This window comes from Pipra filicauda, unplaced genomic scaffold (genome assembly GCF_003945595.2).
Source record: "Pipra filicauda isolate LSUMZ 115617 unplaced genomic scaffold, ASM394559v2 scaffold4_size7858003_pilon, whole genome shotgun sequence".
NCBI lineage: Eukaryota > Metazoa > Chordata > Aves > Passeriformes > Pipridae > Pipra > Pipra filicauda.
The window spans coordinates 6,453,417-6,477,558 of NW_024104643.1; the positions used below are offsets into that span (position 1 = coordinate 6,453,417).

At 49.4% G+C, this 24,142-nt stretch overlaps 1 protein-coding gene across 2 annotated transcripts in view; it reads left to right on the top strand.

Moving 5' to 3' along the window:
• ZHX3 (zinc fingers and homeoboxes 3) overlaps positions 1–23,674 on the top strand; it is a 41,330-nt gene extending 17,656 nt beyond the window's left edge. Inside the window, exons 1-3 of one of the 2 annotated variants that reach the window (XM_027732461.2) lie at positions 17,505–17,567; positions 18,965–21,900; positions 23,281–23,674. In XM_027732461.2, the coding sequence (XP_027588262.1) occupies positions 19,125–21,900; positions 23,281–23,291 (2,787 nt within the window). In that variant the 5' untranslated portion in view covers positions 17,505–17,567; positions 18,965–19,124 and the 3' untranslated portion in view covers positions 23,292–23,674. Of the gene's footprint in view, positions 1–17,504; positions 17,568–18,964; positions 21,901–23,280 lie in introns of those variants that run through there. The other variant, XM_027732459.2, reaches the window with a different exon arrangement.
• The last annotated feature ends 468 nt before the right edge of the window (positions 23,675–24,142 follow it).

The window sequence follows — 24,142 nt, forward strand, 5'->3', positions numbered from 1 at the left end:
ATGTGGTTATTCCAGTGTATCCCAGGGCTCTCCTGTGTGGGCTGTCGGGACCTGATGGCTGAAGGAGGTGATCATGCAGTGGTTGGCTCTGTTACCTTGAGCCTGGCACTGCTCTGATGCTGGAACAGGTCTTGGGTTGTGCTTCCAGGTGTCCCTGAGAAGGGGGCAATTTTTATTTTTGCTTCTGAACATCACTCCTTAGACAGAACAGGGTTCAGATGTCCTTTGTGTTTGTACTCTTCTCCTGGCTGGGACTCCTCTGTCTGTGTGCTAGTCACTGATTTATTTTATTTCCCCACCCCTCAGAAGCCCTAAGAATAACTTACTGAATGTCCACCTGTCCCATGGTGTGGATGAGGGGTCAGGAGAGCGGTGCTTTTTCCCCTTGGCTTCTGTGGATGGAAGAAGTGTGCTTGGAAATAACACTCCAGTTTTCCATTATGCTGTTCCAGACTTTTGAAGAAGAAATTGGGTCTCACAGCAGAGCCAAACCATTTTATTTGTACGAAACGAAGCTCTAAAGCTGAGCTTTAGTGAGCAGGCTGGCGGGGACTTTGTTCACCCAATTCATGGCTGTGATAAACGACAGTGTCTCTGTGGAAATGGGGGTTTTCAAACCCTGGAGTGATTTCTACCCAGCTTCTGATGTGCCACATCTGGAGACTGCATGTTTCTAGACTTTATTAAATAATCAGCGTTGGGAATACGGTGACTGGACTGATGCTGTTTGCTGCAGCTTTCCTGACATACTTCCAGTTCTGCAGCCTAAATGCAGCCTGTTCAACTGGTAGGAATAAACTGAGGGACCCTGCTGCAGCACGTGGTGCGGTGGGATCCACGTGCACCCTCAGCCCCCCGAGGGGTGTCCTCCTTGAAGTTCCCTCAGTTAATTGCATCTGGGTGGGTCCTCAGTGCCTGGTGTCAGTGACTGTGCAAATGCAGTGAACACCGTGGCTCTCTGGGTTGTCTGACTCTTACAGATGGAGAATTCAGCATGAGGAAGAGGGTGAAGCTTTTGTAGCTTCACTCTGCCTTCATAAACAGAATCAGGTTGTCTTGGGAGGGAGAGTAGAGAGGAGGGAATTAAATTTTATATCCCTTGGTATCTGCCACTGAAAGACAGTAATAATGCATGTGGAAGGTCCCTGGTAAGTGGGAAGGATTCCTTTGTGTTCCATCTGCAGAAAATCAGGTTGTTGGTTGCTGAAGGGCTGGCACTAGGTATGGATCGTGGCCTTGTAGCAAAGTGTGCCACCCCTCACGGTCCTGTGCTGGCCCACGTGGCTTTCCAAAACCTTCTGAGGGAGCTTTGAGAACCAAACTGAGGATCTCTGCTCTAGGATTTGGCCTTTTTCTGTCCACTCCTCTTCCCCCCCCCCCGCCACCCTCCTCTGGTGTCCTCTCCCTCCCAATTCATTTGTTTTTAAAACGATTGTGCTATTGTGTGCATCAATACACGCATGGCCTGTCTTGTTTTTCCCTTGGACTGAAAGTGCAAAGCAAATCTGTTTATGGTTTTGGTGAGCTAATTCTTCCCCACCCTGGATTTTTAAATAGACTCTTTCTTTACCAAGCTTGCAGAGCTCGCAGGATATATTGAAGTAATGGGAAAAATATGTTGTGTGTTAACCTTCCTATTTTGTAAACTTTATTTACAAGACCCTATTCCTAGCAGTGTATCTGGGAAGTGAATATGTGCATGGTAAAGCAAGTAGAAGACTTTGAATTAGCAAAATTGGAGTTGAATGAATTCGGGGAGAAAATGTTTTGCTTTTTCCACTTTCATCTCTTGGATTGTGGAGCGAGGTGTAGCAAGCTGTGCTCAGTTGTCCCTTCAATTATTTATCTTCTCTTCCTGCAAATCCCAGTTCTCAGGTTTGGCTGTTCCTGGGCTGCCTGTTACCCTCAGACAGGCTCCTCCAAAGCAGCTGCTGGCCCAGACCTTGCAGCTGAAGGTAAGAGCAGTGAGGAATGCTCTTGGCCTGGAAATAGTCCCTTGGATTAAGGGCTCGGTATGTCAGTAGTGTGTTGGAAATGTTATTTTTACCTCTTGATTTCATCCTTCCTACGAATCAATCTCAGACCTGTCTGAATAGGTTAACAGCCTTTTCTACATCCTTGTGGGGGTTTGCACAGCTCAGTGTGCAGCATTTTCCTCAGGGTGTTTTGGCTGCTGGAGGCAGATTTTAACTCTGCCGTGGGAGCACTAGAGAAGCCCCAGGATGTCCAAATGGTGTCCAAAATGCCTGACTGCTGGCTTGGTTCCTTGTGCTGGATCTCTGCTGTAACCTGCCCACCTCACTGCTGCCCCTCCTCGCCTCCAAACCTGGCTGTGAGTTATTTCTGTTGAAAACTGCGAGCTGCTTGTGGCTGGTCACGGGGCAGGAGCTCCACGGGGAGATACAGGGCTTTGTGCAACCTGGGCTAGTGGAACATGTCCCTGCCCACAGCAGGGGGGTTGGACTAGATGATCTTTAAGGCCCATTCCAACCCCAAACCATTCTGTGATTCTACGGCCATTCCATGTGCAAATGCACTTCTCCAGCCCCGGCTCTGCAGGGCTTGGCTGAGGCCTCTGGGTACTCCTGTAACATAAATAAGCAGGAGTAGGATTTCAAAGCAAGCAAATTTTTGACATAGTTGATATCATGCCTCTTCAGCCTTGTGTTTAGGGCCCAAGGATCTGGAGGCCCGCAGCTGCTAGTTTGGTCTTGTTGCTAATAACCCTCTGGAGGTGCTTCTGCTGAGCTGGTTCTTGCAGACGACTGAGGGGTTCATCCTGATCTGGTGGTGACAGGAAAGACAGGACCCATGGTGAGAGAAACATAGTGCTTTCACAAGACTGGGTGCTCGGCACGAAGCCTCTGGTCCCAGCTGCAGCATCGGACGTGCTCCTCGCTGGGGTTTGTGGTCTGGTGGTGTGGAGTGGCAGGAAGGTCTTCTGGTGAGTAGTCTTAAAGCAGAGTGGGCTGGGACAGGGCTATCCCACTCATTCAGCTGCCATCACCATTCCACCCAGAGCCTCTGCTCTGCCAGTGAAGAGCAGATGGGGGAAAGATAGATTTTGATTTCCAGACCCAGAGAGAAATTTTTCTGAGGAGCAAATCTGCAGCAGAGCACAAAGTAAAGAATTCCCCACTCAAAGGGTTTGCAAAGCAGAGTTGTCCTTGAGCCATGTAGTGCTTGGCGTCTTTCTTCTGTAACAGTCTTTGTGGAGGTGAGGTTCTCTCTGTTTTCTTTTCTTCTCTCTTCCTGTTAAGCCTGTGGTGTTGGTGCTCCTTAGGAAGGTGATGGTTGGGGGTTAGCTCTGAATAGTGCTCCTCATTCCCCAGGCAGGTGGCCATAGCCCTGAGCACAGAACTGTGAAGCCTCTCTTACCTCTCATTTTCCTGTCTCCCTGGTCCGTATGTGTAACTAAAGGTTCCCAACTTGCTGCTCAGATGCAGTTTTCTGATTGCCTTTGCATCCCTTTGCCTCATCCCTCCCTTGCTACTCCTCTTCCTTACTGGCCTGTTTGCTCAGGACATGTATACACTATCAGTGTGACAAATTAAATTGCTTGTACTCAGAAAGATGAGGCCACTGGATGCCTAAATGCTATATGAACTTCTTGGCTGGACCCACACTAGCAGTTTTGACTCCCCCTGCATTGTATTTCATGAAAGGCAAATTCCATTCTGTGTGGCCCTTTCCAAACCTATTGCCCAACACTTTCACTATTTGTCATCAGCTGAAAATGATCTGAGTGCTGCAGATAGCCACAGATGTGGTTTGATTGTCTGTTGTGTGGTCATCCTGTGTCAGGAGGTTTGGGTTTGCTGTTCCTCTTCTCCCCGTGCCGGAGGTCAGCGGGGTTCGGGATGTGCGGTGGTTCTGCAGCCTGGGCTCTGCTGGTCCTCTGGGCAAGGTGAGCTGTCCTCCTGGAAGGCATCGGGGTATGTGGGGAGGGAGACTCCCAGGAGCAGCCAGGCTGGATGCTGCCAAGATGCCTCCAACCATCCCTGCCTGGCAAAGGTGCCCTGGGGCATGGAATGCTCCAGCAAAGGCTGTGTCTGGCCTCTGAATGGACTGGGGAATGCTGAGAGATGTTTTCCCTTCCTAAAGAAAGGAAAACAACTGTGCCCGTGGCCTGTGAAAGCCTGGGTAAAGTCCTTTTGGTTGTTTTGTAGCAACACACACTGATGGCCCCATCAGGTTCACTGATGGCCCTCTCCTCTCAAAGGAGAGGCTTTTGAATCTCTGGCTCTGTGCTCAGGCTGCAATATTCTGTTTCATCAGAGGTATTTATGAATGAGGATACAAATGCAAGGTGAAATGGTGAGTCCTCACTCACTGGAGGCCACCCTTCAAAACAAAGTGATTCACTGCAGAGAAAAAACACCCCTTCTTATCTGCCAGCTTGATCTGGAGCCTTGTGAGCACTTTGGTGGTTCAGCTGTCTGCAGCACTGGGGGGTTGTCTGTTCCAGCACACCAAGCATGCTACAGGTTTTATTTTATTTCCAAAACAGCCCTTTGAACATGTTGGGCTGGAAGGGAAACTCGTAATGATTCCATGTGCCCGTATAATTCAGTGTAATCTCTTGGCAGTGCAAAATGGGAGGGTTTCTGATTAAAGGTGACCCATTAAGGGGTGATTTCTGATAACGAACTAGACCAGGAACGCACAAGTGCTGAGTTCAATTACTTGCTTTGCTCTAAGCTTCCTGTGACCTTGGGCGAGTTATTTAAAATTGCTCTGTGCCTCATTTCCCTTTCTGTGACACACTGGTGACAGCATTTCCCTTCCAGCCAGGAGCTGTGTCAGTGGGAAGGTGCTCTCTACCCTTTTCCATAGCTGGTGTGTGAAGAACATGGATGACCATCTTCTGGGCCTTTTTTCTGTTCTCCTGGGACAAACAGAACAGGATGATCCATTTAAATGGTTTTACAGGTGCCCAGAGAATATGTGCCATGAGATCCCAGGACTCCCAGCATAACTGCACTAGCAAGGTGGTTGCTCCTTGTGCTGAGAAGCTTTCCTTAGGATTTCTCTGTATTTCCCTCTGATCTCATAGCTGGGTTAACTGTCTTGTGCAGGCTGTTGAGAAGCAGCAGAGTGTAAATTGGGGCCAGCTCTTTCATCATTGGTGTTAATATTTTGTATGAATTTTTTATCACCTGTGCAAGAGGCATGACCCAGCAGTTGGAAAAATCCATCCCTTTTGGACAGAAGCTTTGCTTTCATCTCTGTTCTGCTCCTCCCAAAAACCAAAGCCCAAATCCCTTTTTTCTTCAAGGTATCCTGAGTTATTGACTGATCTGCTGGGTGAGATGCTGTGAGGCTGGACAGCTTGGCAGCGTGTGCTCTCCAGGGCAGGGTGACAGGCTGGGGCTGCTTCTGGATCAGGGATTGTAAATCTCAGACTGCAGGTGGGTCTGTTGGCTGTTCCCTCAGACTCTGCCTCTATCTGGGAACCCTCCTGGAGTAAAACTGTCTTGAACAGCAGGCCTGACATTGGTAAAAGGGAAGAAATTGAATTCTCAATGTAGAGGATGTGGTATCTTCAAGCTGTTAACCACCTTCTTTTCCCCTTTCATGGTTTGTGCGATTCTGACGCTGGGACAACACACATTTAAGGTTGTGCATTTTCCCCCAAGTTGGGATGAGAAGATTCCAATGAGAAAGAGGCTGGCAGCAATTTCCTAATGTAGCTGAACTCTGGTGAATGGTTTCAGAACACTGATGTGCTTGGGGGGACGGCAAGTGGTGCCTTGCTCAGTGTAACCTGAATATCCCACAAGCAGGGAGCTGCTGTCCCGTGGGATCTTGCCTAGGATGTCAGCTTGAGTCATTTAGAAGGTGAGGGTATCTCCTTCACCAGCACCTGCCACGTGGTGATGAGCCTCATGCCTGATTTTAGAAGTGGGGAGAGGATGAAGGGTATGGATGGGAGCAGCTGGCCCTGAATTTTGGGAGCTGGCCCTGAATTTTGGGAGCTGGCCCTGAATTTTGGGTGCTGCCCCTGCGATTGCTGCTTGCTTTTGATGTGAAAGGGTATGGTGTAGAAGAACCCCAAACCCAGTGGCAGTGTAGCTCCCCAGTGCTTTGAACAGTGCTGCAAACCACTTTCCCAGCAGTCTCTGGGAGGCATGTGCAGTGTTACAGCAGGAATCCATGGAGAGTTCCCTTAGCAGACCCTCCTTCCTGCTCACTGCTCTGCCTGATCCCGGTCACCCTGGAAGCAGCTCCACACAGGGACTCTGTGACTGATCTGAAGAGTGTTGCCCTTGAGGTGTTTCTCTGCAGAGCTGCCCTGTCTGCTCCTGACATGATGAGGGATGAATCCTGCAGGCTGTGAGTGCTGTGTCCCCCGGCTCCTGACACTGGAGGCATCCATTCCCTGCAGCCTTTGCCGGTGGGTGATCACGGGCTCGTGTATGGAGGGAGTTCCCTCTGTCCTGAGCTTTATCCAGCATGACACGTTGTCATCTTGGTGCAGTATCATTAAGATGCTTCCAAGTCTGCTCACTCCCAGCCCAAAGAAGAAAGCAGGTGCCTGGAGGACCATGTTCTCTTAACCTGACTGCAAGAAATGAACTGCTGGCCTAGAAATGAAAGGCTCCATCGTACCATTACCAGTCTGTCATCCCCATTCCTGTGTTTGCAGGCTCCTGCTGACACAGCATAAATGTCATTTTTACCTTACAGTCCCCTGTGCTGACTCCTGCAGTTTAGTTTATCCTGCTGTTTTCTTAGTTCTATGAAACAGAGTTAATAATGTTGCTGTGCCCTTCACCCTAATGATGATGATGAATGTTTTAGACTGGTGTAATGAGACCACCCTTCATTTCTTTCTGAAAAAGGAGGAGGAAGTCTTGATTTCTGTCTCTCTGAGGTTATAACATAGGCTGTGATGCCTTTAGTGGTGTAAACCAGGAATATATTTCTGTTGTTCGTGGCATACTTTGCAATGAGAACTTTTCCATGTTCAGTTGAAGGGCTGGGAAATTTTAAATTCCTGACGGATTTTCTCCAAAGGCTTCAGGTTAAATCAGCTCTAATGAAATGACAGTCTTCATGTGGCAAACTGATTTATTTTTTTTAATTGACTCATTTCATTCCCTTGTTTCCATGGAAGGATGTTGTTCCCATCCTGCACCCCATCCCATGTAAGTCACGCAATTTTTTGTGAGGGGTGGGATGGTTTCAAGAGGGCAAAATGAAGCAGGCAGCTCTCCTGTAAGCAGTGTAATGATGGAAAACAGGCACAAATCCTTTCTCTGTTTTCTCCCATCACTCCCCTTTGTCACCTGTCTGCAGGTCTGGATTTGAACAAATAAAGCAGCTATTCGTAAACTCTGCTGCAGGACTGCCCTGAGCAGGCAGTGAGTGGTGAGGTGGTAACAAGTCTCTTTGCTCTTGTATGAACGTATAAAATATTTAGAAAACTCGTCTAATACAGTTATTGAAGATGTACTAGTAGCTTCACACCTGGCTGCACGATTGCCTCGGGTTGTCATTTCTACGGGTGTATTTTTGAAGCCTGTGGGCAAGACCTGAAGATAGGTTTGATATGGCTTGGCAGTAACAGGCATAATGGCAGCAATTTGCATAATGATAGTAATTTCCTTCTTATATCTTAGATTTGGTTTATAAGACCATGCTGCAATGTGACTTACAGTTTTAAGTGTTTGTCTCTGTTGGCAGTTGGCAATGTATTAGCTGTGACTCTTTACAGAAATAAGTGTTCAGTGTTGGAGCTAAATTGAATAATATGGTGGTGGTTGTGTCTTAATCTTCCAAATAGCTCTTTTTAAGTTTGCTACATTGATGTCTGAAAGGCTTAAAAATAATAAACTCCATTGTGCAGAGCTTTGAATACAGAGTGGAAGCTTAGTAATTGCTGGCAGTTCATGGGTAGACTTGCTGAAACATGGCAAGGGGGCAATTCTCCCAGCACGCCTGAATTTTTTAAAAGGATCTCCTTGTATCGAGGCCTCGTGATCCACAAATTGATGAGGACATCAATATTTGGAATTAAGGCTTGCGGGAGACCTCAGTCCGAAACCCCAAACCTTTAATTGGGCTGTCATATCACTTTAAAACACCTTCTGTCTTCCTCCTCTGTCTGCTGGGAACTGTTTCCATCCCCAGCTGCTGGGCAGGGTGAGTGGATTGGGCTCATCTTCCAGCTAGCAAGAGGCTCTGCTGGCTGGTTGTCAGCAGAGAGCTGAGGTCCTGAGCCCTCATCCGCAATAGGAAGGTGACAGCCCAACTCCCAATCTCCTGCTTCTTATAGGAAGGGGGGAAAACCCAAATATGTGGTGGTTTGTTAATTTTTTTAATGCATTCCTGGGGAATCGAGTGTCAAAGGGAAAGCTCTGAAAGCAGGGATGTGGCTTTGCTGATTTTTCTCAGATGTCTATGTTCCCCTGCATCCTTGTGAATGAATTTTTAAATGAGGAGTTGCAGAGGGCAGCTAAGGAAAAAGCTGGGTGGACCAGCAGGCATGATTTAAAAAAAAAAAAAAAAAAAAAAAAAAAAAAAAAAAAAAAAAAAAAAAAAAAAAAAAAAAAAAAGAGAGAGGGAAAGGAGGAGAATGTGATTTGTTTATCACAACTGAACTTGAAACTAATTTTAAATGTCTGTCTTCCGAGAGTAAGGAAATTCCTTTAGCTTCCAGCAGTAAATAACTGGGATGCTTTCAGCTCACAGCTGACCTACAGACGATGGTGAGTTTTCAACTAAAAAATAATTGACTCTCCAGTAAGGACAAATCCATACCAAGTGTCACTAAACAGCTGGAGGAAGAGAGGAGTCCTGACTAGCACGGTTCATATCACAAATAACCCTTGAACTTTGTTCTGTGTCTCTGCTTGCTGTCCAGAGTGTCTTGTCAAATGGTTTTGAACAAGTACAGTTCCAAACCAGAGAGCAAATGACCAGGATTGTGTCTGGCTGGCAGGTGTGTGAGCCGGATGCCCAGATCTTGCCCCCAGAGATCTCAAATCAAGTCCCAAATCCATTTGTGTCTTACTAGCAGTCCTAAAAGACATGGTGAGCATTTCAGAGAAAGGGGAGAAGGTTGTCCTGTGGGAGCTCTTGGGGTTCAGTGGAGGAGGATTTGGTGGTAGGGATGATGCTCTTCTTGGCAGCTGACTGCTGGGGGATCTCATGCTGGCTGTGGTAGGAGGACTTCTCAAACTCAGCTTCTCCTCAGGCACATCTCAACAAAGAGTTTGGCTGGTAGGGTGCTGAGCTCTGTTAATGGTCTGCCCTTCTCTATGCCTGCAGGGCCTGTCCTGTCCAGTCCAGTCTAGCTGGGACTTCTAGAAGTCTGTCACTTATGTAGGCACTAAAAAGGAACTGAACTCTTGAAAACTGGTGTTCTGGCTGAAGGAGCTGAACACTTGCCAGTCTGACCATATGCCTCTGAAGTCCTTGTGGTTCAATGCTTTAGTCCAGGGTATTGTCTATTTAAGGCAATGGAAGAAAACCATGTACCACTCTTGCAGAGTAGGTATGTGGACTGTAAGCATCAGGACCAAATGGTAGTTCTAGAATTAGATGGTGTCCCTAATTTCCCTCTTCAGTTTTAAGTGGATGCAGCATTCTTCACTTACAGCCTCAACTGTTGTGTTGCATTGTTGTATGGGGTTGAACATCTGCCCCTTCCAGCCACAAACGTGGCTGTGTTCCAGTGGTGGGTGGTTTCTTTCTATTCAGGGATCCTCTGAGGCCTGGAAAAGCTTGAGTATTAGGCATGACATGGTGATAACTGTTAGAGATCCCCTTAGCTCCCTCCTTCCAACATCTGCAAGGCCAGAGTTGGCCATCTTGGTTTGTCTATGTACACAGAGCAGAAAGGCCCAGACCTTACCAGCTGCTGCTGCTGACCAGGGAGTGGGGCCTCACCAAGAACCTGTCCATCCCATGCCAAAAACATTTGTGGTCTCAACCTGTAGCAGAGGAGAGGGAAGAGCTATCATCAGCTCCCTCAGGAGGGCTGTGTTGCTGGGACCACGGTGCCGGGGTCCTTCCCCTCTCAGCACCCTGGCTTGGGATGCTCATCCTCCATCCAGCAGCTCCTCTCTAGCTGTGCTGTCCTGCAGCGTGGCAGGGGATGGAGCAGGCTGTGGCACCAGCAGACCTCGGCAGGAGCACCTTAAAACATTAAAGATGGTTGGGATGCTAGAGCAGAGCCGGAGAGGGGACACAAGGTGCCTGTCTCACACAGGTCTCTCAGCCCAGTGTTTCTTTCCTGCAGCATTGTTCCAGTGATTGACTGGAGTTGGCTTGGCAAAAGCCTTTTGAATATTCATTTGGCTGACGGGAGAGGAGAGTACTGTTGCTCCTTGAAATCAGCTTGGGGAGGGGGAAGCAAATAAGACTGCCTTTTTCTCGCTACTAGTGCTACTTGAACTCTCTCTAATGCCTGCTTCACAGGGATAAATGATTGCAGAGGCCTCAGCCTACCTAACAAGCCTGCTCTTGTAAAGCAAAAATTATAGTGCCTGCATACTTGCCATCCTCATTCAAAAGCCCATTCCTCATTAATATCACTTTATACATATTATTGCAGCTCAAAATGCCATTTCTCTTCTCCCCACCCATTTCCTTGTCTGGCTGTGACATACAGGAACTACACCCAGTGCTTGACTCGCCTCTCCTGACCTTTTGTAACTTGGCTCCAAACTCCTTTTTTTGGGTCTTTTGCAAAACACTGTCAGAAGGGAAAAATCCTTTGTTAAAACACAGCCAACTCCTGCCTCAACGTGGAACAGTTTGTTCTGCTGAAAGAATGAGCCAGTTCAGTGAGCAGAAAAACATTGCCATAAACCAGCGGGCTCAATAAGCTGCAAAAGCCATCGGCTGCGCGCAAGGTCTGAAAGGATGACTCTGAAGCAGGATCCGTGGGGATGGAAAAAAATAATCCACGATCCCAACCTGCCAAACCCCGTTTCTTTGCGTTCAGACCAAGTATTTTGCAGTTGTCTTTTTGATTATAGCAACTGTACGTGGGGGAATGGGAGCTGATGCCGAGCCAGAACGTAACGCAGCTCTCGAAGCTGCATATTGCAAAAGGGCACAGGGGATGAAGTAATCCAAAAATGCTCAGCTGGGAAGGGGCTGCAGCACTCCTAGTTGTCAGACTGTGCTGCAGATGATCAGTTCCAAGCGCCTCTGGTACTGTTTAGTAGCTTGGTTTAGTCCTTCCCACCCACATCTTGTTTTAAAGCTCTGGACACTCTTTATTTCCCTGGAATTGCTGCGGGTCTGTCCCTTACGTGGCCGCTCGGGTAGCTGGTGACCAGCCTGGCTTCAGCAAGCGTTTCTTCGTTCCACAAGGGACTTGGATGCTCGGTGAGAAACCTGTGTGACAGGCTTTTGGGTTAGTGGCTCTGCAGCAGGATTGTTTTGGTGCTGGTCTAAAAGCTGACACTGGTTTTCTTTTAACGGTAAATGTTGTGCTGGCATTCAGAGCTACAGTTCATGAATTTAGGGTGATGGCTCCCAAGTAGGGAGCTGGATGTGCAAGCCTGGAGGTGGGGTTGTGAGCAGAAGGGTGGGCTCCGAGGCTTCCCCCAGAATGCCTCCTCAGGACGGGACAGGCTGCAGCAGCGCTGGGAGCACGGTGGGTGCTCACACCCATGAGCTCCTCACCAGCTCGGTCAAGCGTTCCCTGCTGATTTAAAAGCCTGGAGTATCCTTGTCAGAAATTTGACATGGACTAAGAACTACCTCTGGTTCTTATTCATTACTCTGAGCTCCCCAATAGATTTTTGGCTTGGAGCCAGTTCAGCAATTTCAGATAATAAAACCCCGAAGAAGTAGATTTTAGGTGTAACATTCCCCTTTTCACTCGCATTCCTGAAGGCTGCTTCTACCAAAGCTGGTCTTGCCCTACCTAAGTGGTGATGCTTGGTAATAAGCTCTAAGGGGGGATTGCAGAGCGTGTGGCATGTCCAAAGGTGGTGTGGCAGAATATTGGTGACCTGTGAGGGGCTGTTTGAGAGGCCTATGATCAAGCTGAAGTGGCAAACAGAGCCCTAGCAATGCAAGCAAAGAGAGAACCTCCTAGAGAAAGCACAAGGGACTGAAATGGGACCTCCTGTGTGTTTTAAGCATGACCATACTGTTCTGTTCAGGCACAAACTGACCCGCTGGCATTCCCTAGCTGAGTGTGAGGTGATGGGAGACCCGGATATGGATGAGCTGAGGGAGTTCTTGAAGCTCCATTAATGCTTTGTGGTGAGCTGCTGGTAGTGCTAACCTTGGAGCTGGTTCTGTCGAGACACGATTATCTGTCTGCTGGACCTTTTCCTTTGGGGGAATGCCAGGAATGTTTTGCAACATGGATAAAATGTGAGGATTGAAGCTATGGAGGTGGGTCCCTGGGATGCTGGGACTGTGAACTCTGCTAAGGTAGTGTAACACAGAGTAAATCTGTAATGAAGCCTCTGTGCCAAAAGAGATTATTACTTTTTTGGAAGATGTTAATGGTGTGATTGCATAACGTTTATTTTGTGCTCAATCAAATGGATGAGGGCAGAGGAAAAGGAGAGAATTAGTGTTAGTGATGTTCAAACAGAAGCACGCAAAGCTCCAAGGGCTGATCAGTGGTTTTGTTTGGATGTGTGTCGTGGTGGTTGTTTTTTATTCCTCACATTCTCCTGAAATACAGCACACAGGCTTGTCTCTAAGGGGGGCACATTGCCAAGTCTAAAGGTTATATTATCCCAGTGACCTATTTTTATACTGTAATCGCGTTCTGTTTCAGCCAGCCCTTTCTAACCTTCCATCTTGCTCAGTTTTGTGCTTGTCTGGGAAAAAAAAAAGGCAGAGATAACTGCCATTAGTCCCCGAGTGCTGAGGCAGCCTCTGCCCAGGTACCAACACACAGGTGAGGTGCTGCTGTTAGAGGAGCACGAGAGCAATCCGAAATGGGAACTTGAAAATGGGTGACAACCTGAGACGGGAGCTGAGGAGCATTGTGGGGCAGGGGAGAGAGGGCTTCTCTTAAAGGCAGATTTTAAATGGAGAAGTCCAGCAGTTTGGAGAAGGGTGAAATTTTAATGAATAGCTCTGTTTAACTGGCCTAAATGGAAAAGACGCTTTTCTGCTCTAGGCCTGCCAAGGAATGGAGAATGAATTCGATTGTTCGGTCAACCGGCTTCCACTGCATTTAGACTGTACCCGCGGTTTCGAAGCCAGGCTTAAGCTACAAAGCACCCTGACCAGTTGGTATAAAGAGAAATTGTTCCTTAGTACAAATGTTGACTGTGGTGCTGCTTGAAGCTCAAAACTGCTGAAATTTGTGCATGTGTTTGTACGTTTGTGCAGCGCAAAATAATAAGATGTGACGAGGCTTTTCTTGGCTGTGTGGCCCCTTTGGGGTTGTGGTTATTGTATTGCTGGTGGCTCTCCTGGTTCGTGTTGAGATCACCTGGGCTTTGAGTGCCTGCAGGGGTAGTGTGGTACTAGTCTGTTCTGGAGGGGGAAATCTCATTGATGGGAACTTTCAGTCCTGTGTGGGGTTAAACCCCAAAAGAATTAAGTGTGTCATGAATTCGGTCTGGATTATGAACCAGGCTCTGGGTGACAGATGCTACCTCCAGGTGCCAGCCCTGGGTGAGGGCTGGAGATGTGTGCTGGGAGCTGGGGTGATGCTCTGCTGCTGGCATTTTTAGGCTGCTGGAGATGTTCCCATCCTGTGACTTCCTCCCAGCTGCAGGCTTTGCAGAGATATTCAGGGAGGATGCTGAACTCCAGCTAGCAGGGATGCACAGCCACAGACTGGGAACAGAGGAGCTCAGCCCTGCCAAATCTTGCCTTTTGTTCTCTGTCAGAGAGCTGTGCTGGCCCAGCTAAAAGAGAGGTCCCGTCCACACCTTGGAAGTTTCTGTGGAGAGGTGCTCTGTTCCCTCTGTGTCTGTCTGTACTGAATCATGGGGATGGGGCCTGGAGAGGTCTGTGAATTACCAGAGCACGTCTATCCACACAGTGTGCCCCTGCAATGGATTGGCAATAGCCCCCACTGGGCGTGTTTTGGCAATAAGTTAATCAAACTGGTGAAGCTCCTACATGACTTCTCATGAACAGACTCCAAATGGAGGATGAATGTTAATGCCCAGCCAAAGAGGAAGAGTCCCAGGCCTGCCATGGCTGGCAATAGGGCGGCCATGGGGCTGTTTTTCCTTCCCTCCCCAGCACCCTGGTAAATGCACCCAGTGCTGCCCAGGGCAAACTGAGTGTCTGCCAGGCTGGGGACCTGCTGTGACACACAGTGGGATGCTTGGTGCTGGGAAGGGGAAGGCAGCTCAGCCCTCTGGTCTGGGTGCTGCAGAGAGCATCCAGTTGCTGGTGTTGGCCACAGGGATAATTTATTTAATGGCTTTGCTAATTACAGTGGGAGTTGGGAAGTCATCTGTGGAATTCCCAAAGACAGCCCTGCATCTTCTGGGCCTGGCTGGAAGTAGAGCCTGAAGGGGAGAGACAAAAACTCAGAAACATCAACTTTTTTTTTCCTCCTTTGATTTTTTTCATCTTCCCCCCCCCATATGATGCTATCAGCTGGGGCCTGCAGAGTTTCAGCTTGAAAACAAACCGCTTTTATTTAAAGTGCCAATATTGTGCTTGGCTCCATATGAGACAGAAACATCAACTTTGTCTCTGACCTGGGGAGCGTGTCTGCTTGCCTAGCAGGCACTGAAAGTGTTGAGAAAACTGTTATTTTACTTCTATTTTGGTATTGATTTTTTTAAAAATATGATTTTTTATTAATTTCATTTTATTTTAATGGAGCATTCACTCTTCAGCAGAGCACCAGAACCTGCAGAGCACGGAGCCATCTCCTGTGTCTGCATGGAGCCTTGTCCCTGCTGTCAGCCTGGGCACACGGGAGCTGCCTGGGCTGGGGGCAGAGGAGGGCAGCTGTCCTGGCATCCCTGTGCCCAGGTGGTGGGACTGGATCTGCTGTGTCCTGGCTGGTGATGCTGCCTGGTGGGTTTTCTGGTTGTTGTTTCTAGGCGAGGTTTGCAAAAGGTCACAAAAATTAATCTTCTAACTGGGGACCTTGGCACTGCGAGGAAGGAATGTTTTGCATTAACAACCTAACTCGTTAATTCAGTGAAACATTTAAAACCAAACCAGTTATATCCAGCCAAGCTGGAAAAAGCTGAAAGTTCATACTCAGCAGTGCAGATTTCGAAACCTCCCTTTGTTAATCTCTGCAGAAGTAAATTTTCTGCAATTGCAAAGCTCACTGTGACCAGTCTGGGCATTGTTTCCCTCAGTGGAGGCAAAGCTCCTCTGCAGAGGGTTGGTGGTGTGTACCTGGAGCTGCCCATGAGGACGGGAGGGCTCCTGTGTTGGGAGGAAAGAGGTTTTTTTTGGGGAGCGTTACAGGAGGGGGTTGATCATACCAGTGCTGTAGGTTTAGGACTGTCTCTGGCAGAAGTGCTGTGTTGTTCTCATGGATTGGGATGATGGATTTCACAGCTTCCATCTTCCTCCTCTGGTGTGATTTTCTGCATTGCATGTGGCCAAAATAAATAGCCTTTGGTCCACCTTTCCTTCCAGCATTAGTTTCTCGGTGAGCACCACAGAGAATTGGTTTGACTCTGCTTTAAGTCAGCCTTCCCTCAAATTTCCAACAGCAGTGACAGGTTTAGGTGCGCTGGTCATTTGCTCTGCTTACTCTGCTACCTCACCATGAAATTAGCAGGTATAAATGAAATAAGAACCATGAATTTAAGTACAATCCCTCTGTCTTCCTGGCTGCCAGGTAGCTAATGGCTCATTGCTCCAGTTAATCATAAAATAATACATAGGAAATGGAGTTCTTCACTCATGGCTGTGCAGATGGGTCTGAGGCATCTGCAGTGGTGGTTTATGTACTGAGATCAGTTGTAAAGATGTTTTTCAACTGATTAATTTTACTCCCATTAATTTACCCTATCCATTAAAACAGTCTCACTTATTTTAATGGTGAAGAAATAGGTGAATTATCAATTCTGTTACGTATTAGCGGTGTATTAAAGTATTAAGTGCATTCCAGAAGGTGAGCAGTGAATAAAACACACTCCCAACATGTGGTTATGCAACTGTTCCATGGAAATGAAATGGACGAACAGTACACTTGATTAATTTTTTTTTTCTCCAGTAAATTGCCACTGTGATTCACTTCCAGCTAAATTTGCAATCTGTGTTCTCAGGTGGCATTAATATTGGAGCCCCGCAGGAGAGCTGCGGTGGCTGGGGCTGCTTTGATTGCATTTTTAAGGAAAGTTGTTGGAGGGAGCACAGAGCTTGATGCAAATGTGCTGGTAAATGAAATGCAGAGCTTTTAGGTTCTCTGTAGGTGGGTCAGGCCGTTCACATTTACTCAAAATAATAGCAGTGGAGTGCTCGGGAGAGGCACTTTGTTAACGGGGCACAATGGGGGTCTTTGTGTATCGCTGGTGCCCTGTATCAAATTTACTCTGCTGACAGATAAAAATCATCTTTTTTGATATCTGGTGACTCCATAAACACTGGGTAAGATCGGTCTGGGACTTGAGCTGTCTCAGTAATGGAGACTCTGGAACTGGATCTCTATCTGGAGTTTGCTTGAAAGGAAAAAGCTTGCAGAGGGCCCAGCAGCCTCTCCCTGTGTCAAAGCTGCAGGATAAAATGAAATAAGAATTCTCTTTTACCATGGCTTCCCTGACATAGAACTTCTCTCAGCTGTATTTTGTAGCTTTCAGGCTGGTCTTATTGTTTTTTCCTTAATTGACTCGGCTTGGAAAGGTCACTGCACCCTGCTAGACTGTGTAATATTTAACTTAGCATCAAAAATGAGGATCTCAGGATTGGTGTCAAATGGATGCTGTTCCCCTCTGAATAGCACAGCCCATTCATAGTCATCCAAGTATTCCACTTGCTAATGCTAATGGATAACTTTCTGGCCCTCTGCAGAGGGAAAGACTAACCACAGGAAAGTGGGATGAGAGCAGCATAAAGCAGGTATTGAGACGTGCAGTCCTCGCTGTCTAAATCCAGCTCACAGCTTTAATACCTGTTTTATTTAGAGATATTTTTAAAAAAGTTGTAATTTCTAGCCCTTCACAAAGCTTTAGCATAGCAAGCAGTCTTTTCTGATGCCAAGTTCAGTGATGACTAACACTATTTACAGGACAGATCAGCCCACATTGACGGGAAGTTGCGTTTTCCCATCAGTCTTTCAAACGGTGCTGGAGAGTTGCTGAGGCCAGAGCTGGCCATCCAGGCTCTCCCATTTGGAGAAAATGATGCCAGCTTTCAGAACAATTTTTAAAAAAAAAATCCAGTAAAGTTGGGGAGGTCAAATTGTACTTCCTCCGTTTGATTTTTTTTTTTTTTCATAAGGACCTTTCATTCCTCTGTTCTAAAAACTACTGACAAAACTAAGCACAGGAGGTATTGCATAAGCACCACCAAGTCATTTGCCCGATCTGCATTTCTCAGTGCATGAGATCAGCTCCAAATAGCTGATCTGAGAAAGCTACTGGTACACAACTGGTGTAACTGATAGGAGTTACCTCTGTGAGTCATCTCCTAGGATGGTAAGTAATTTTTTTTTTTTTGAGTTCAAGTTTTTATGAGTGTTTTTATAAAGCTCTGTTACTGTAAATCCCAGAAAAATCTGGCACGGAGTCTTTGTAGTATGAATCAGTGTGTCCATGTGCTTCCAAGTGACCTTGCAGTCTGGAAAAATACTGTTTTATCCCTCTGTTTAAGAGAAAAAAAAAAAGCAGAGTTGCTGTAGAAAAGGTTGACAGAGGGGTGTCACCAGGCAAGTGATTCCTGGTGCCAGCTACAGCAGCTTTACTGCCCTTGGGTCATGATCTCAGGCACAGAGCATTCACTGTGCACACGTGGGGGCTACATCAGGCCAGGAGTAAGGTCATGGCTAATGCCCTGGCCAGCCCTGGCCTTCCACAGGCTGGAGCAGTTTGGGATCTGCTTTAGTTAGTTTCAGGGAAAAAAGAACACCAAACAAAAACAAAAGAGAAAATATTATTCCTTTGCTATTTGTTTGTTTGTTTGTTTGGGGTTTTGTTTGTTTTTTAAATGTATTAAATCTCTGGTCACCCCAAGTGCAGCAAGATGGGCTTGCCTTAACAAGGAATTACACTTTCTTAGGGAATATCCCCAGTGCATTGAGTGCTGTGAGTGCCAAAAGCTGCAGAGGTGGTGGGAGGGGAAGGCTGGGAGCCAGGAACATTGTGATGCTGCCCTTGAGTTTTGGAGCCTCTACCTTCTCTTGCAGCTCCAGATGAAGACTCACAGATGCTGTTGAAACAGTAATGAAGTGTGCACAGGGTGGGCAGGGAATCTCCCAAATGCTTTGCAGGCTTGCTGAGCAGGGAGAGCTAAAAGATGTGTTCCAGTGTGCAGCCCCCTCGCTCCCTGCAGCAGAGCTCCGGTGTCTGCAGGCAGAGGCTCTTGGCACGGGCACAGTGCTTTGAGCTGGCAAGAAACTTCCCGACGGGATGGGTGGAAAATGCTGATTTTGAAGAAATTGAAGTGTTCTGTGGGGAATGTGTGGATTTTTCATTAGGTTCTTCTGATGGAAAGCGGGCGGCTTTTCCAGGTGCCCTTGCCTGGTATCACCTCCTGTGTGGGGCTGAGCTGGGACCCCGGGCACACAGGGAGCCCGGGCACTGCTCTCCCTGCCAAAACACCAAAGATAGGTCATGGCAGGGCAGGGTGAGTGGAAAATTCAGTGGTTTTCCTCCTCAAATGAGAATTTGATGCAGGCTGTAAAAGAGGCATGTTTATTTTTAAACAGGTAATTCACAGGCTGTAGGTGTGAAAATACAGTAAATCCAAGGTCAAGTTAAATTTTTCAAGCAAAAGTGGCTGAAAAATGATTTATTGAGGGAAACAGTTAAATACCAGGACAGTTGTGCTTTGTCAAATGCCAGAGGAACTAACCCCTTCTTCTCCTTGTCCTCAGGTTCGGTGGCAAATATGAACATTTGTCAACATTTGACAACAGCTCCTTCTGACATCATGAATCTGCTGGAATCCGGACCGCAGAGCACTTGCAATAGCGCTTTTTAAATTTGAATTTAATTTAAATGAAAAAAAAGTAATCATCTGGATCAATCATCGTGATGGCTAGCAAAAGGAAATCCACAACTCCCTGCATGATACCAGTGAAAACACTGGTGCTTCAGGAGACCGAGCAGGACGCTGTGGAAGATGATCATGAAGGAACACAACAAGAGGCTCCCGTGGAAGGGCCAGCGGCGAGCGATGCTGGTGCCAGTAACAGCAGCAGTGGAGCTTTGTCCAACGGGCACCGTGGTGCTGCCGACAGCGACACTTACATCTGCAAGTCTTGCGACTTTGGATCCCAGGACGTTCATCATTTCTTCGGGCACTTGGACTCTGAGCACTCGGACTTCGGCAAAGACCCCGCGTTCGCGTGTGTGCCGTGCGGCTTCCTGGCCAACAGCCACGAGGGGCTCTCGCACCACAACGCGGAGTCGCACGGCAGCGAGACGGGCTTTGTCTGGAGGGTGGCTAAGCAGGACGGCCGTACCACCGTGGAGCAGAGTCTCTGTGAGGCCACCAGCAGCCACGACCTCCCGGGAGAGGTTCCTGAAGAAGGGGCAGACGGCCAGTCTGAAATCATCATTACCAAAACCCCCATCATGAAGATAATGAAAGGTAAACCCGAGGCCAAAAAAATCCACACGCTGAAGGAGAGTGTGTCAAGTCAGTTGGGCGGTGAGTCAGAGGTGAAGGATGGGGAGCATTCGTTCCCAAACGGGTCCGTGCCAGTCAATCAGCCCACTGCAAGTTCAACAAAGTCATCCCACATAGTGAATGGCTCCATCATAGGAAACGTGCCCGTTCTGCAGGCAGGGGTTGCACAACTTGTGTCGCTGCAGCAGCAACCCCCGTTGCATCAGCAGCTGCCTACATCCAAGTCCCTTCCCAAGGTGATGATTCCCCTGAGCAGCATTCCAACGTACAATGCCGCCATGGACTCCAACAGCTTCCTGAAAAACTCTTTCCACAAGTTTCCCTATCCCACCAAAGCTGAGCTCTGCTACTTGACTGTGGTGACCAAGTACCCAGAAGAGCAGCTGAAGATCTGGTTCACTGCACAGAGGCTGAAGCAGGGCATCAGCTGGTCACCGGAGGAGATCGAAGATGCCAGGAAGAAGATGTTCAACACTGTTATTCAGTCCGTGCCACAACCCACCATTACAGTTTTGAACACCCCGCTGGTTGCAAATCCCGGGAGTGTCCCCCATCTTATCCAGGCAACGTTACCAGGCCACGTGGTGGGGCAGCCAGAGGGGACGGGGGGGCTGCTGGTCACGCAGCCCATCATGGCAAATGGGTTGAAGGGCACCAGCTCCTCCTTCACCTTGGCAGTGACTTCTGTCCCCAAGCCGCAGCCGGCGGCTCAGCACAGCACCGTGAGCTCCAGCAGCGCCTCGGGGGTGAAGGTGGTCAACAGCGCCCAGTCGCTGCTCACCGCCTGCCCTGCCATCTCCTCGCAGACCTTCCTGGATCCCAATGTCTACAAAAACAAGAAGTCCCACGAGCAGCTCTCAGCCCTTAAAGGCAGCTTCTGCAGAAACCAGTTCCCTGGTCAGGCTGAAGTGGAGCGGCTGACAAAGATCACGGGCTTGTCCACCAAGGAGATTCGAAAATGGTTCAGCGATAGGAGGTACCACTACAGGAACGTGAGAGGCGGCCGGGCCGTCTTCCCTGGAGACAGTGCTCTTGATTCTCTGCCCGAAATCACCTTCGATGTCCCGCCCAGAGGAGCTGAGCTGAGCCCCGCGGCGGCGGCTGCCACGCCGGCCCCTCAGCACCCGCCGCGACGGCAGTTGTGGCACCAGGCGCCCGACTTCACCCCAACCAAATACAAGGAGCGGGCACCGGAGCAGCTGAAGGCCCTAGAGAGCAGTTTTGCCCAAAATCCTCTTCCTGCAGAGGAAGAGGTGAACCGCCTGAGGGGGGAAACAAAGATGACACGGAGGGAAATCGACAGCTGGTTCTCGGAGAGGAGGAAGAAGAAGGTGGCGGAGGAAAACAAGAAAGTGGAAGAGGCGACTCAGCAGGAAGAGGAGGAGGCAGAGAATGGCGGCGGGGAAGGGGAGGACTCCTCGGATGAGCAGAGGGCTGCGAGTGAAAACGGCTCAGTCGACGCCTCCGGCAACAACATGAACTCAGCAGAGCGGAAGGTGAGTCCCATCAAAATCAACCTGAAGAACCTGCGAGTGACCGAGTCCAACGGCAAAAACGAGGTACCGGGGACCGGCGCAAACGAGAAGGGGGAAGGCAGCTCCAGCCGGCCGCCCACCCCTCCCAAAACCAAACTGAACTTCAAAAAAACGGCCCAGCAGCGGCATCTGCTGAAGCAAATGTTCGTGCAGACCCAGCGTCCCACGAACCAGGAGTATGACGCCATCGTGTCCCAGACGGGCCTGCCGCGGGCCGAGGTCATTCGCTGGTTCGGGGACAGCCGGTACGGCTACAAGAACGGGCAGCTCAAGTGGTATGAGAACTACCGGCGGGGGGTCTTCCCCCCGGGGCTGGTGGAGGTCAGCCCTGCCAGCAGGGAGGTGCTGGAGGACTACTACGAGAAGCACAAGGGGCTGCGGGAGGAGGACGTGCCCGGCCTGTGCGAGCGCTCCCGCCTCGGCGCCCAGCAGCTCAAGGTGTGGTTTGCCATGAAGGCAGAGGAGGAAGGCAGGGGCTCTGGCTCGGAGGAGGCCTGTGCCGGCAGGGCCGCGGGGAGCCGCAAAGGGCCGAGCGAAGCCGGCGCGGAGGCGTCGGAGAGCAGCGAGGCGTGGGAGCCGGTCGGGCCGGAGGGCAGCGCAGGGACCCCCGACGCCCCCGGCCCGCCGCCCGCCACGCGGCTGGGTAAGGCCCCTGCCTCGGCAGGGCTGGCTCCGTGGGGGAATGGGGTGGCCGTGGGGCACTGGACCTCTCCCACTTGGGAAACAGGCTTCAGGGAAGGGTTTAGTGTTTGAGATTTAACTGAGGAAGCGGTGAGGAGCTCTCCTGTGAAAGAAGGGGGGAAAGGAAGGAGGATGAGGAGGGTCAGGCGGGGTGACGTAAGTGCCACTGCCTGCCTGCCCCTTTCTGCCTCGGTCACTGGGTGCTGACACCGCTCAGAAACCAAATCTTGGCTTTTTCTCAAGCCTAAGTAAAACAACAGGAGTGTCTGGTCCTTTTACCTGCCCTGTGGGAAAGTGACCCGTGGATTTATGAAGGGGATTTGGGAAGGAAGGGGCCTGGCTACTTGTCCCATGCCACTAGCTCCTTCCATACCCCCACCTGGGCTTGGGCAGCAGACAGAACCCCTACTTGCCCTTCCCTCTCCCGCTACCAACTCCTCAGGTGTGAGCATCCTTGTTGGCACGGAGCAAGGCTCGGGTAGTGAAGGTGGAGGGTGCAAGAGGGGAGAGAACATGGAGGGCTGGTGCTCCCAGCTGCTGGCCCTACCCCTTCTCCAGGACTCACTTTTGGAAGGCGTGTGTGTGGAGAAGAGGTGCTTTCCAAGCCCTCTGTGGGCTCTTCCGTAGTGCAGCTGGGGGCCATTTCCTCCCTGGCAAAGTTCTCACCAGATGAGGATGGCCAAGTGCTGGCCCCATCCCACCATGGTCCACACATGCAGCCCCTTGCTGGTCAGCTGGGATCTTGTCTGACCTCACTGCCTTGCTTTGAGGCTCTGCCATGGCTGCAGGCCTTAGAAAAAAATTTGTAAAAATCAGGTAAAATTCGTGGCTTCCCTTCTCCATCTAATTTGGAGGAGGTGGATCGTGGGTTTCGGAGGGCCCTGCCCTTCCTGCAGCTGCTGGGTCTGGCTGTGCATCACCACCCCATGTGCTTTGCTAGGGAACTGTGGGTTTGGGGACGGGTGGTGGGCCAGCTTTTGTACCTGTGCCGGGGAGGTGCCCCTGCAAGCACCCTCTGGGCATGGCTTTATGCCACCCAGAGTGAGGTGGTCCCGTCATCCCTCATGGCACAGAGGCAGGAGGTGCTCAGCAAGGGTGTGCACAGCTTTGGGCTGCTGCAGGCTGCATCCCTCCTTAGCCCTGCCAGCTCCACTTCCACAGGATTTTGTGTTTCCTGGCCCCTCTGAGTGGGGCTGTCCTTTTCTGCAGCTGACTCTGTCAAGGCTCCCAATTTTGCCCATCCTGAGGCACTTCTGCCCCCCTTCCTCCCCACCCAGCATCCCACCTGGGTCACAGGCCCTCGCAGCGGGCTGGAGCATCTGACACCTCTGTTCTTTTTCAGAAACAGAGTGAACTGAAACCACCAGCCCTGGAGGATCCGCTCTTACCCTCGAGAAGAAATTTGTGATCTTTAAGCAACCCATGGGCCGGCCTGATCCAAACCTGGGGAGCAGGACGTGGTGATGAAGCACTGCCATAAATGAGACCTTTGGGCACAGCACACGAGACAGCACGTGCACAGACTGGGCCCTCGGTGCCGAGCTCTCATGGCCCAGCCGGGGACTCGGCCGAGGGCTGCCCGAGGCGGGGGCTCGGCTCACACCCGGGAAATAGGATGCTCCTGTTTGCTTTCCAGTGACAGACTTTCAGATTTCATATTCATATACCGATGCCTACAGCTGCCTATACAAGCATAACGAATCTCAGACATTGTGTATACAAGGTCGTTGCTTAGATATGGACTATCATGGCATAGTACTTGTTTCTTGTTTCTTTTTTTTTTTTTCATCTGTCCATTAAGGTGTTTGTTCTCTAAAGGTTGGCATGGCTGCATATATCCTCTCTGCCCCTTCTGGTCCTGGCAGTGAAGGGCTTTGTGGGCAAACAAATGCGTGTGTTAGGAGAGGGATCTGAGAAGAAAACTACCAGTCTTGAATTTAAGTTGAGCAAGATTCTTAATCCCTACAGATGAGGTTAGAGTCAGCCTTGTTCTGATAAATAGCAGGTTCCCAGACCCAGGCAGCCCAGGAGTTTGGTGTCATTTTGTCCCTTGCTGGCTAGAACACTTTCCCCTGTGTTCCTGGAGACTGACTGTAGCAGGCTATTAAATCTCCAAGTCTCTCTTTAATCACTGAGAACTAGCACATAGTAATTTTTGCATCCTGACCTGGAATCCTTTTCATTGTTCAGAGAGAACAGGCTGT